The 14,504-nt window shown below is 46.2% G+C and overlaps 1 protein-coding gene across 3 annotated transcripts in view; it reads left to right on the top strand.

Annotated features, from left to right (window-relative positions):
• The window catches only part of SGCD (sarcoglycan delta), a 492,701-nt gene that overhangs the window by 371,527 nt on the left and 106,670 nt on the right, over positions 1–14,504 (top strand). For all 3 annotated transcript variants that reach the window (XM_037152272.2, XM_037152271.2, XM_053665947.1), the window contains one exon: positions 253–372. In XM_037152272.2, the coding sequence (XP_037008167.2) occupies positions 253–372 (120 nt within the window). The remainder of the gene's footprint in view (positions 1–252; positions 373–14,504) is intronic.

Raw genomic sequence — 14,504 nt, 5'->3', positions numbered from 1 at the left:
GGGAATGTCATTCAAGCATTAGTTCAGAGGAAGGATGTGACAATCTTGAAAATCCTAGCCCAAGAGCATATGATAAAAGGTAACTGACAAGACGCAGCTCAAGTCCTGAGACTGATTTTCATGGTTGGCCTCTGAAAACCAATCCACTTACACTGAAGTCCAGTACAAACTTGTCAGATGCCTAAGCTGTATGACAAGCTCTTCGTAATTGAATGCAATGAGACTAATGTACCCTCCTTCTCTTCCTTCCAGGTCCAAAAGCTGTAGAAGCTTATGGCCAAAAGTTTGAAGTAAAGACACTTTCTGGGAAGTTGCTCTTCTCTGCTGACAACAAGGAGGTGGTAGTCGGAGCTGAGCGATTACGAGTCTTAGGTAAGGAGACTTCGATTGGCCTGATGCTACTGTGTCCCTCTGAGAGGAAGAGTGAAATGGTGTCTACAAAAGTGATTTAGGCCAATTACCTGGATTCTCTTAAATCAAGGTAGTTGAGCCACCCACCTTGGAACCTGGTCCTTGGTGAAAATTTCTCATCTCGATGTCTTTGTAACACATCTGCCAACACTGCGCTTTGGATGGGCCGTGCACTCAAACCGAGAAGTGCAGTAGAGGGTGTCCTGTCCTCACAGCTGGTGGTCTTGGCAGAAGCAGTCCAGGCCCATGTATGTGTCAAGCAATCACCAAACCTGGTCATAACTTAAGAATCCCTTTTGTGTCACATAACAGGTGACTCCACTGAAAATCTGCATGAACTGGGTTTAGCTGATTAGCTCAGTTGGCTTTTATGAAACTTTTATCTGTATAGAGTGTGTGTTTGACTTACTTTCACCTGTTAGGATTTGGGGTTTCCTTTTTTCCCCCCCACTCAATACTGAAGTAAAATTCTACTAAAGAAAAGAGGCCTGGGTTAAGGTTCAGTGGGTTGGTTTGGGTTCTGAACACTCGAGATGTTAGGTGACAAATCCCAAGCATAGAGCCTTTCAATTCTAAAATCTTTATGCAAAGCCTCTTACTAGAACCCACACTGATGTACTCTCATTAACTCTTTTCTGAAAGTTCAGGAAGAATGTATTACCTGTTTAGACTTTTCATATTGAAGGGGGATCATTTGCCTACCTTATAATAACATAACTCCGTGCTTATTTTTAACACTAGGTTTTAAAAATTGGATTCTATAAGTAACAATAAAGAATGAGCCACTTCTTCTGGACACCCTATAGTTTTGTACTTCTTAGTCTGAACTTACAATTTTATATTTCTTGCTTTTGGAAAGAGACTACAACCCACCATAGGCAGACTATCCAGTGAGTGGGGGCAGCTGTCCCACAGTCTTTCGGGAGTGTTACCGGGGTCCCCACCATCACCGTCTTCCTCCTGAGTTACTTGGAGATGGTGCCTTTCTTCTGAACCTTCTGGCTGCAGTGTTGGTGGTAGAATATACTGTAAAATGGGTCGTCTCCACTCTGTATTTATTTACACATCACTAGACTTCTTTTTCCATCCCACCTCTTTGCCTATAGGATATACTACATGTCATCATTGTATTCATATATTAGAAATCTACTAGTTTTGTTTTGCACTTTTTTTACTAGTGAATATTTATCATCAAAACTTTTACCAGGCCCCTGAATAAATTTAGTCTTATTAGAAATTTAAAAAAAAATAATCACCGAGGGGACTTCTGAAGAGTTTAGGTTTCTAGATCCAGCCATGACTTGCTGAGTTAGAAGCTCTGATGGAGGAGCCCAAGAAGTTTCTGTGGTCCCACTGTCAGAGCCACTGAATCTGAGAACACAGGAAATTAGTGCTTTGCAGCTGTATATGATCACACTCCAGAACAGTGGATTTATTGAGAGCTCTGATGCCACAGCTGACCTGGATCTTAATCTCTGCTCTGTCATTTGTCAGTTGTATGACTTTGGGCAAGTTACCAACATCTGACCCTGTTTTCTTTCCTGTTAACATGGACCAAGAACATCTAGCATCTCAAGTTGCCCCTCCAGTTAAATGAGATCACGTCATATGTACTTACCACAGTGCCTGGCACAAAGCAGTACTCAGTCAATACTAGCTGTTGGCTGCTGTTAATACTCATACTACTGCTTCTACACTAATACGAATACCGCTTTTCCTTCTACTGATCCCTAAGTGTACCCACTTTGACTTCAACCCCTCTTCCTCTCGAGCTATGTGCCCTTAAGCAAGTTGTCCAACCTTTCAGTGCCTATGTCTGCTCATCTATAAAATGTGGGGAGAAGGGATGGTGGGTAATAGAAGTATCTACCTTCTAAAGTTCTTGGAAGGATCAAATGAAATAATCTATGTAAACTGACTAGCAAGTAAGTATTCACTAAGTGCTGGTGGAAATTACTATTTGTCCCCTGTATTATTAGTTTCACAAAACATCTTCTTTCTTCATTACTGCTGTTCTCCTTCAGGTCATTGCCTCTGCCCTCAGCCAGTTGGCTTGTCTTGTCAGCCTGTCTGTCTCCTCCTCTCCTTCTCCTTTCCTACCAATCACCCCACCCTCCACTTTTGACCTGTACTTGGTCCTGACTTCACTATCACTGATACTGGCCCCATCTTGCTCCCCTGTCAGTCCCAAAACTTGGGCACCATCCTGAGCGATACCGGGCTCAGCAGAGTTCTAAAGCAGAAGTGACCGGCTTGAGGGAGCTCCAAGGAAGTAAGAAGTCAGGGTGCAGAGGCAGGAGATGAGGGACAACCAATGCCTGGTCAGGCGCCCTGTGGCATGAACAGGAATGACACCCTTTGTCACCTTGTTATTTCCTATCTATATCATGAGAGTTGTTTAGAGAAGAAGTCTGCAAATTCTTTTTAATTCAGCCACAAAAACTTAAAACAATAAAATAGAATACCAAACCCCCATAAATAAAATACGTGTATATAAAATACCAGGACTGCTCTGGGTTGTAACCACTCATTGTGCCCCAAGCACATGCTTTCTGTGCATTCTTACATTTACACCTCCCCACACCAGGTGAAGGAGGTAGGCACCGTGGTAAGTATCATCCCCACTTTGCAGGTGACAGGGCTGGGCCACACCTAGTAAAGGGAGCGAGCCAGAACTCCCAGCCAGGTATCTTGAATGCAGACTACTTTCCTTTAAAGTGCTATACTTCATTGCCTCCTCAAGTGTATCCCATTTTCAGATCAATAAACTAAGGCTTGAAAAAGCTAGGAAACTTACCCAAGATCAAGTTCAAATCCTTGCCTATGGACTCCAGCATCAGTGCATTTAACTGCATGTAAATATGTTAGTTATAAGACCCTTTTCCAACTCTCACAATTAATATTTTTCCCTGTTATTTGTAGAAGCAGCACTTTCCATGTTAGTTCTTGGTTTGGGGGAAGTTAATGGAACACACACACACACACACACGCACACACACACTTCAGGCCATTCTCTTGTTCAAGGCTGCCTTGCTATACCAGCTCTAAAATAATGACCCAGGGGAAAACGTAATGGTATCTCATGCCAAGATCCTTTCGTACAAATGGTGTTTGGCACTTCCCATTAGGTTCTTAGTGCTTCATGAATCAACTTGATGCTTTAAAATCTGACTTTGCAAAGATACAGGGTAATTTTAGATGTCCAAACACTTTGGTTGAATCTTGTACAAAATTCTATAATGGCGTCATTTAAGAACTTTCCTCCACCCTACCCCAGCCCACCCCTATGCAGACTAAGGGCAGAGAGATTATTATAGTCTTTGGTTACTTCAACGCAGGTGGACGTTTTTGTTCTTGTTGCTTATGCTTGCAATGTGTCTCTTAGAGATGATTTAGCATAAAACCATTAGACACATTTGCTTTTTTATGTAAAAGTATAGAAAGAAAGCATCATGATAAAGACCGCTGCTGCTCCAAGTGCTGAGAAGATTAGGAAATGACCACCCTACAAATCTTGCATCAGCCCACTCAGTGAAATGAGCCCAGTGTGTTGCAGAAATGAGCTTCCTGTCAGCTGGGATTCAGCCATATGGTGTAGAAGCAAAAATTTAGGCAATTTCATTTTCGGCTTAATGAGAAGTTTGTCTTTTGGAGTGGTCAGACTGCACAGGCTCTTGGGAGTTTTGAATCGGGATGTGTATTTCACAGCAGAGTCCATCACACCTGGGCAACCTAGGATGGAAGTGACCCTACCCAAGTCCATTTTTATCTCTGAGCTTTAGTTTCTACAAGTATCAAACAAAGAGAGGTGAACAAAATAAAGAATGGAAGTAAGGATGAATTAATAGAATAAGAAACAAATGTAAATAAATCAATTATTTTAGTTGAGTAGGAAGAGTCGGTAGACCATAAGGAAAAAACCCTAGGAAGATAATACCCCTTGGGTTTAGTAGCTTAACTCTTGAGCTCAGAGTAATTACTTAAGTTCTTCCCTGGATAATCCTACCCACTCATTATGCTGAGCACACTCACAGGACCTAGAATAGTATGGTCCTTGAATAGCATGGTGAAAGGACTGGGAGTCATGCCTCATGAAGAATGGTTCAGTTATCTGGAAACTTTATCCTGGGAGAGAGACGGGGGAATCAGTATAGGCAGACCGTAGTTACGCACCTCCCAAATATGCACGGTTTCTCTGGAGAAAGGAAAGCATATAGCTGAGTGGTTGTGAGCACAGGTCTAACGTGGTCTTTATCATTGGTCAGCTGGTGCCCGAGGTCATCTTGCTTCACCTTTCTAAGTAGCCTTATACTCTGGGACATAGTGTGATAATGCCTGGCTCTCACAGTAATGGGGGCAACTGGGTGGTACAACATGTGCAGAGTGAATAGCACGGCGTGTGGTATCCAGGGAGCACTTCACACATGCTACCTGTTGTTGTGTTGCTGATGGTTTCTGTTTGGGCTTTGTGGGACTCAGCCCTAAAATCTTGTGCAGCCCTTCTGTCTTCATGAAAGAAGATCCTCGTAGAGAAACCAGCTTAGGACCTGCAGGAGTATTCATATGTCAGCTAAGTCTGGACAAGGGGACTTCCCAGATACTGCCAGGGCCAGAACAGAACACAACCACACAGGCTAAGAAGCACTACCCTGCCCACTTCGCCCTGCTGCACATGATGCTGGTCTTCCTAACACGTGTGTTCTCAAGTTGAACTCAGGTAATACAGGCATTGGAGGATCAGGCTGAATTCTCAAAACCGTAGAGTCCCTCCCTGCACTCATGAAGAGAGTGGTTCTCAAAGTGTGGACCAGTGAGTTAGCATGACGGTTTTCTCATTAATTGTGTAGACCCCTGCTGTGGGTACACAAGCCCCTGGGTGCCTCTGATGTGTGTTGAGTTTGTGGCCCCTGAACTAGGACAGTCATGACTTGGCCGCAGCATTGCTGGTGGCTTTCCATTGAGTTCAGGCCAAGCTTTTACAGCTGTGTTCAAGAAAACTACAAAACAAGTCTGGCTGACATATGTTGAGGACTTAATTCTGTGCAAGGTTCCAAAGTGACCTTATAAAAGGGCCCTGGTTTATCACCTTGAGCTACAGAGGAGCACACGGAAGCACAACTTGCTCTACATTCCACAGGAAGAAACCGGTGAAGTTGGGCCCTGGATCCAGTCTGTCTTGCCCACTACACTCAGTGGCCTCTTTGACGGTAACCTTCAGCTTCTCCAAATTCCACAGCAAGTTGGCATCGCAGTGAGAGGAAAAGAACTGGGCAGTCTAGCTATTCTCCTTTCTGCCTTCTGAATCCTCCACTGTTCCCACAGTTCCCCCACCTCGGACAGTTTCTCTGCTTCCTTCATGGACCCTTCTTCCACTGAGTAAATGACGTGGGATTCATACTTGGCCTCCGGCGGGGTTTAGTCCGTGGTTCTCCTCTTTTCCCATTTTTATGGGAAATCCCACAGTTCCATATGTTTCAACATTTGCTGTTTTCAGGTGCCCCCAAAATCTGTATTTGCCTTGAACTGCCTTCTCAGTTCTCGTGTTCCAAATTCCCAAACGGCCCGGACCTTTCTGCATTGCTATATTTCCCTCACTTTCTAAACTTATGTCTCCCTGCCCACACCCTGCCTCTCCAGAATCCACTTCCCTAATCCTCCAGTGGGACCCCCATTCTGCCAGTCTTCGAGGCCTCGCTTTCACTCAGGTCCCAGACCCTGTCTTTCTCCACGTGGGCTGGAATGTCTGTTCCAGTTGTGGGTTGTCCACCCCACAGCGACAGCTCTCAGGTCTGACATGAGAAAATGCAGGTTTGCAGTCAGGACCGTCCAGTTAATTACCAAAAGAGGTACAAAATCAATGTGCAGGATGAGTTGTGATACAGTTTAGCTTTAATTCCAGAACAAAATTATCAAACACTGTACAAGAATGGTCTTTTAAAAAGCAGCAAGAGAATAGGCAACACGGATGCCCGTGAGTCTAAGAGGCATCACGGCGGAGACAGCAGGGGAAACATAATTTTTGGTTTTCATTAATGGCCAATTGCATTGAACGATGAATCGAACATTCATAGCGTTTATAAACAAAGGATAATTATTAGGTGTTGTTCTGATTGTTAATTAGGTCTATTTATGCTCGAGATTCATTTTTTAAATATGTGATCTAGATGCCACTTGGTGCTAATTATCCGAGTTACATTATTATCAACTGGAAAACATTTTTAATTAAGTCTGAAGCTATTTAAATTGGCATAAGATTTGTAGAAATTTAAACATGGTCTGATGCTATATTTTGTTTTGTTTTGTCTTGTGTTTTGTTTAGAAAGACATCAGATGATACATTTAGCCTTTTGAATTAGTTTTTGATGAAACATTGTACTGCAACCTGGCAATTGATAATTATGATGGATGTTCTTAGTAGTGTTCATTAAATGAGTAATTTTATATATATATATGTGTGTGTGTGTGTGTGTGTGTGATACATATATATGTGCAATATATATTATATATACCATGCATAATATATAATTCTATTATGTATAATATTAATAATGTGTATATAATATATATATTACACACACACATATATAATATCTCTCCAAATCACTACAGCTGGCAGCACGGACACACAGAGGTGCCAGTCACTGCCCCACCAGGGAGCTGTCTGCCTAATCAGGAAGGTAACAAACACCACTACGGACATCTGAGAGCCCCAGCAGAAACTTTGCACAGTGGGGTAAAACAAAGTGAGTGTAGAATTATAGAATCCAGCTGTGGTGTGGGCGTGTTCGAGAGAGAGTTTAGAAGCTTCTTAAACGAAGGCTGCATTTGAACTAGGTTTGAGTATAGATTACGGGGAAAACAGAGACAGTGCCTGCTTGGTGAATGAAATCGCTCGTGTTTATCTGTCAGGATTCAGTTGATTTAAATGCTGCAAGTCCAACTAAAGCCACAGGAGGAGAGATTGATTGTCTCGTGTGATAGAAAAATTCTGCAGGCTTCAAGCTGGATTCAGCAGCTCAAATAACGTGACCGAAATTCAGTCTCTCTCTCTCACGCCATCTCTCAGCTCTGTTTTCCAGTGTTGCTGCTGAGCAGATAGAGTGCTTTTCTTCCCAAAGTAAGTCCAGCGAAGTCCTGGGCTTTCCTCTGACTGGACTGACCTGGGCCACATGCCCACCTCTGAACAGGTTGGGACCAGGACTGTGGAATATGGTCATCAGCAAGGTGACCAGGGTCATATCCCCACTGCTAGAGCCTGAAACATCGCTGGGGGTGAAAGGGACAGAACTGCAGCTGTCTTCCTTCAGGTGCATCGTGAGAAGGCAGGTTCTTCAGGAAAGACCTTAGTGCTGGGAAAACAGAAGGCAGCAGGAAGAGAGGGTGACCGAGGATGAGATGGGTGACTTTATCAAAGAAGCCCTCGGCCCGAGTCTACAGGAGCTGAGCAGGGCTGCTGAGGACAGGACGGGGGGACATCACACACTCACAGGGTCACCGGGACTCAGAGCCGACTCCACGGCACGTAACACACACGGAGCTAGGGCAGGAAAGAACCGAGAGTGAGGTAGAAGGGTGGTTTTCCAAAGGAAGATTGGGGTGTTCTTACCAGCAGAGCGAATGGGCGCAGGGCAAAGACACACAGAAAGTATACGTTATGTTAATCCAGGTTAAGGTCCCGGAAAATCATGACCACGTACATGAGACGGTGGAACCCACAATGGCAAAGGCCGTTGGTGGAAGACACATTCTGAGTTCCCTCCTCCTCGCTTGCTCAGCTCCAGATACACTGGCCCTCTTTCTTCATCACCAAGAAGGTTTCACTTCCAGCATTTTCTACTTACTCTCCCCTCTGCATAGAATCCTCTTTCATAGTCAGTGCATAAAAGATCTCCTTCCTTATGGCCCAAATGTCACTTCATCCAAGAGACCCTTGACTGCCTTATAAAGAGAGCGTGTTCCCACTAGCAATGTCTATACAGAATCAGCAAGCCATGGCCTGTCGGCCAGATCAGGCCAAGGCCAGTGACTGCCCGGTTTGTCAGTAACACAGCCGTGCTCGCTGGCACCACCTGTGGTTGCTTCCGCACACTGCAGCGGCAGAGGTGAGGGGCTGAGACAATCCCATGATTTGTTATCTGACATATTTGTTATTTGGCGCCTTTTAGGAGAAGTCTGTTGCATCGTGGTCTGTACCTTCACTCCTCTTCAGAGCGGTCACCACAACATGACACGGTGTGTGTGCAGACGTATGTTTATTTTCACCCTCTCCTCACAGAAGGGAAGCCTCACGACAATAGCGACTTACGTTTTTCAGAGTCTAGAACAGTGTCTGGTGCACAGCAAGTGCTCGGTGATATTTGTTGAGTGAGAGGATTGAACAGCTTTAGACACTGGAATGTTTTATAGCCAATCTCACGGTACAGAGAAAAGGAGGAGGGCAGGAGAGTGGGCACCTGACTTAAGAGAACAGGAGAACACCTTTGCTGAGGACTCCTCAGGACCTAAACAAGGCTAGAGGAGAAGAGAAAGCAAACAGAGAAGATCGTCTTACAGCAGAACTCATGGGACCTGGGGATTCACCGGGGACATGGAGGGTCAGCGAGGAAAGTGGGGGTGTCGCTGGTGTTGTGTGCCTTGTCATTCAAGTAGTTATGGTGCCACGGGTAGAAATTTCTAGGGGCAATGGTAGGTTTGGAGTTGGAGGTAAATGGTTCAGCTTGAGATGCCCTGGTCCTCCCATCTTAACGGGAGAGGCTGAGGGTCCAGTGGGCAACTCCGGCAGAAAAGCCCGTAAGAGATGCCCGGCTGAGCAGAGGGGGCCCAGAGGCGCCCACGCAGAGTGAGCGATTAGACTCCAGAGAGGAGACGCATGGAGGGGCCCCGCCAGCTGAGCATTCCCGGCAGCCTCCAGCCCACCTCTTTCTCAGAAGGAGGCTCCCGGGAAGCCTTGCTGGGGCCGTGACCGCCCTCCGGGAGGCACCCTCAGAAGTGGAGGCTTTACCCTGCTCCCAGGCTTTTCCCAACCCACTCTGCCTTTCCCCAGGGGGAAACTCAGAGACTTTAGAGTGGGACAAAAATGGGCTCTGTCATCCTACCGGCCAGGTGACGTGGGCTGTGGTACTCACGTCACTTAGGCAGCACGTGTAGGTTCTAAATAAACAACTTCTCCCCCTCTCCTTTTTCCTTGCCTTCATCTTCTTCTCTGCTTTCTCTTCCCTTGTTTGTGTAATCCTCACCCGAGGATATGTTTACCGATGTTAGAAAGAGAAGGGGGCCGGGGGGATGGGAGGGAGAGACAGCGATTGGTTGGCTCCTATATGTGCCCTGACTGGGGATGGAAACTGCAGCCTTTTGGTGCAGGAGGCGATGCTCCAACCGACTGAGCCACCCAGCCAGGGCTTCTCTTTCTTTCTCTAGTAGCTCATCAGTGAGTAGCAGGGAGCACATGAGAGGTTGAAGGATGATAGTACGAGGTGAACACAGTACCTCTTACGTGGTGGCAAAAACTGGGTACTGGAGCCATTGATCCTTGGGGGCTGGGAGCCTGCCGATCTGATAGCAACATTTGGGTAAGAAGTCAGCGGAGCCCAAACGGGGCCAAGGACCCCCTCCTGCTCTCTGTTATCGTTAGGAGAGGCAATCTGCTGGGAATTCAACTATTTAAAAAGAACTGCTGGTCGCAGAGTTCTTCTCTGGCACCTCATGCCCGAGTTGGTTAATTATTTACTGGAACAGCACATTAGATCATAAAGATACATTTCCCATAAATAATGTAGCAAGAAAGCCAAATATAAGAGTCTCAGATTAACAACCCCAACCTTAACAAACCAGAGATGTGTGCTGAGGAAAAGCACAACTCTACAACAGAGAAATAATAATGGGGTTTTATCTGAAATGTTTTGGGGAGTACAACTCCCATAATTCTCAAATAAATAAATAAATAAAGGCAAGCCAGTCCAAAAGCATAAGTGATTCCACTGCCTAGTTTTATCACTCATCCGCCCATGTGCACTGAACCTGCCGCGGTCGATTCCTGATGCAGGAGGAAAAGGCAGTTGCTGGGCCCCACACACTTTTCCCTTTGGCAAGAGGGGGATGTGTTTGGAGATCAGCACGATAGATTCCTCAGTCTCTGTAAACATCCCCAGCTGTCCCTGCAGCCTTACCTTAGCAGACCTCTCAGTTGCTGAGCCCTGGTCTCCCCCGGTCACAGGTGGGGGAGAGGGGGAAGAAAAGTCAGCCAGGGACACTTGTCAGCTTGCTTGATTGATTAAAGAGTTGATGAGGTTCACGATTTGGCTGCTTTGAAGAGAACCAATTCCAGCACTTCCCAAGGAAGGGATATGTTTTTTTCTCTGTGGAACCGACAGGACTTTAATTTCTCTATCAAGCTCCAGCTAATGTGCTATCTGGCATCTGTTGGTTTGTTTTTTTTATCACCAAAGTTTTCTTCTTGCCAGTTAATACCAAGAGCAGAGTATTTTCAGATGTGGAGATAAACTTCTGCCAAGCCATCTTCAATGTCAAGAGGCTACATTGTTGCCTTTCTTCTTAATTATTTTCACTGTTGCAAAATACTCTTAGGAAGGGAAAAAGTCACCTGAGTTGACTCTTTTCTTTCTTCCCAGCAGAGGCCAAGGGGAACGTTGCTATTCCACAGTGACACTAGGAATTTAATGAGATGACAACATGAATAAGAAACTCTTAGTGTGCAGACTAGGGAAGGAAATTAACTTTATTCTCCTTTATTGGAGAGAATAGAATTTAATTCTGCTTAGTTGAGTGGGAGAAAAGAGCACTAAAAAGACTTTCTTTGGCTCCATGTATGTTCCCTCCCACCTTGCTCTGCGCTGTGCCATGCACTTCACTTCTGATCTTACATCCTTCTGCACCCCGGCTTCCCTAGAAATAGTGGGGGAGGTGGAGAGTGTGCATCCAAACAGGACAATTGGGGAGAAGTAGAGGAGAAAACATTCAGAACCCCTCCGGTCACAGGACAGGAGCAAACGCCCACGCATCTCTCGGCTGGGACCCTCGTGGAGAATGAGGGGTAGTCCAGTGGGTCTGGAGCTTGGAGGCCGACCACCTGGATTCCACTCCAGGCCTGGTGACACAGCCTTGGTGTGTTTCTAAGTCACTGCACATCAGTAGATGGGGGTGCCAAGAGAGTGTATATTTCAGGTCCTTGGCACCAACTAAGCACATAGTGAGGGCTCAACGTACTGAGGCCCATTGCTATCGTCCTTTCTCTAAATGCCTGCTGAGAGCCACTTGTGCACTGTCGCCAATTGAAGTTCAGTGCCCAGATGGAAGGACACAGCATAAGAGCTTCCTTGTTCTCAAATAGGTATTAGGTATTAGGGTGTCGAGTAGGTAAAAGGGTATCAATGCACATGCCCAGTGGAATATTAAATAGCAGTGGAAATATTCTCTGTAAAGATAAACAAAAACCGTAGGATGGTATCTGACTGCAGTTTGTGCTGAGAGGACTTGATGGTAAGTGGGAGATGGGAATAGGAGACCCATTCTATTCTAAATAGGAGGTGGCCCCAAGGAAACTTCCTGGGGGCAGAGGATGACTCCGCAGGTGGCAACAGCCGCCCCGTCACAGCAGGATCCGCAGAGCCAGTGATGGGGAAGTGGGATGAGCAGCTGCCGCTTCTCCAACAAGTAAGCGAATGTGAATTTGGTTTTGGGGACGAGATGGTCATCAGCAGTGTAGAGTAGACAGGAACTGCTTACTTCCCCCAAAGCCTATGTTAAAGAGAGTCCTCATGATTCGGCTGGACCCTGCCGGGGGCTTCTGCCTGTTGGGAGTGTACCATGTGGGTGCGGCTGAAACATTCATGGGAGTAGTTGATGTGGTCTGGATGCTGTAAGCCAGAGAGAAACCCAGTGAAGTTAGGCGCTTAGAAGAAATTCATGACACGGGAACTTTCCCAGGGCAGAAGACGAAGGGAGTGAGTCGCCACGGCAGGCAGGCTCTTAGCGGTACCGAGGCCACAGTGTAGGCTGTTCTCACTTGGAAGCAAATTCAGCACGTTCAACAAATATTAACCGAGCACCAAATATGGCCAACTGCTGTGCTGACCAGAGGGAAAACAGGGTCCTGTCTTCCTAGAATCCACAGCCAAGCCAGAAAGACAGATGCTGTAAACAGTCACATGAGAAAAAAAAAATGTGTCTTATCATGGGGGAAGTACAAGATGTCATGGAAACATAAAATTAGGAGATTTTAACCTAATTTCTTAAGTAAGGAAAGTCTTCCCCCAAGGAAATGGGGATTAAGTTGAGGCTGGAAGGATAAATAGGAGTCCGAGAAGGGAGAGGGAGCTGGAGGGGCCCGGCGTGGACTCGCAAATGGGGTCCTGGGTGAGCACCATCTTTCGGAACATCATGGAGTCCGACACAGCCGCAGTGTGCAGGTCAAGGAACCAAGCGCCCAGGCGTGGAAAGACAGGCTGCAATTATAGTGGTGGACACTCATTAGACACTTAGCCTATACTGGGTACCGTTCAACTCTCTTTACATGTGTTAATTCAGTTCTCACAGCAACCCTCTGAGATCAGTTTGATTATTATGCTTCTTTTCCATCTGAGCAAACTGACAGGTGGACAGCCAAGTTCCCCAAAGTCGGGCAGCAAGGCAAACAGCAGAAGTGAGATGCCCCCAATGATGAGACTCTAGAGCCTGTGTTTTGTTTCTTCCTATAACACCTTTGTTGAGATATAACGCACATATCAAATGGTTTGCCCAAGTTTGAAATTTGGTTTTTTAGTATAAAAAGCCTATGCTCTCATCATATACACATAGCTGCTAATACACATACACCCCTGGCTACCAATATACACGCACACGTAGCTACTACTGTGCATTCACAGTTCTATATAGTACACATTTCAGATATAAGTGTAGTGTGTGTGTTTGTTCTCTATGTCATACATATGTGTATGCTATACGACACCTATCACATGTTATACCAATATGTAGGTTATATACACACGTACAGACATGCATCATTATGGAGGTGTATACACGGATCTATTATAAAATCATATTGTCGTGGGCACCGTGTGCCATGTTAATGTGCTTGGATTTAAGGGTAACAGGGAGACACTGAAGGGCATCAGACTCGGGAGTGACACGATCTGATCTGTGAGGAGGATCAGCCAAGGGAGTCAGTTGAGCACAGTCACTAATCACGGGACCAAATGCGCCCATGGGGGCTATGCTTGGGGGTTTACTTTGAAAAGACGTTCCAAAAAGAAAGTTGGGCAGCTGCCCTACAAGCGTGGCAGTGCTCACAGGCAGCTGCCCTTGGCCTCTGGTACTCTCAGCCCAGAGCAGCAGGCTGAGCCCATGAGGAAGGGCAGACTGTCCAGGTCAGCCAGTGAGTTCCAAATGCAGGACACCATTCTTTCCACCGAGGGGAGCCGATCAGATGTCAAAGCACATTTAAAGTGCTAGTATTATAGGCTTGGGAGACAAGAGGTTGCATTGAACCAAACATAGAGAGCTGATATGAAATCAATATGCAGGTGCCTGTGAGTTGGGGGGGAAGGGCGTGTGTTTCTCTTCTTTGGCTGTTAAATGCACCTCAGCTGCCAAGGAAAATGACTTTCCCTGTCTGCCTCCCGCCTGTCCAGCTGACCAGGCACTGGGGAGTGTGCACGCTCTGTTGCTCAGCTGTGTGTTGAATGAGGGCATCCCTGCAGGAGAACCTCGGCGAGTTCCGCTGGCCTAGTTCTCCCTCCCAGGACTCCGAAAATATGTCTCTCCGTGGCAAATTCCAGAGACTTTTGGTGGAACACGGGAAGGTGCCAAGGCCTTGGACTTACAAGGCGTGGTCTCCCCCTGCCTTCGGGAATGTAAGCTAGAGTATGAGATATGAGAAACGTGCAGGAGGAACTCACGTACAGGGCTGTGCACCCTAAAAGAGGCTCAGAGCTTGGGGGCCACAGTGGAAGGGTTTCACTGGGTGAGGATAGGAAAGCCGTCCCTTTGGAAGGAGGTCACCTCGAAAACCACTCTAACTGTTGCGCTTTCGTCTGGTCTCTGAACTTCAACTTAGAACCTTAGTCCTGTCACCTGAG

Source organism: Artibeus jamaicensis, unplaced genomic scaffold (genome assembly GCF_021234435.1).
Source record: "Artibeus jamaicensis isolate MK-2021 breed Jamaican fruit bat unplaced genomic scaffold, CSHL_Jam_final contig_432, whole genome shotgun sequence".
Lineage (NCBI taxonomy): Eukaryota > Metazoa > Chordata > Mammalia > Chiroptera > Phyllostomidae > Artibeus > Artibeus jamaicensis.
Note: the sequence above shows the minus strand (reverse complement) of the source record. Positions and strands in the feature narration are given on the sequence as shown.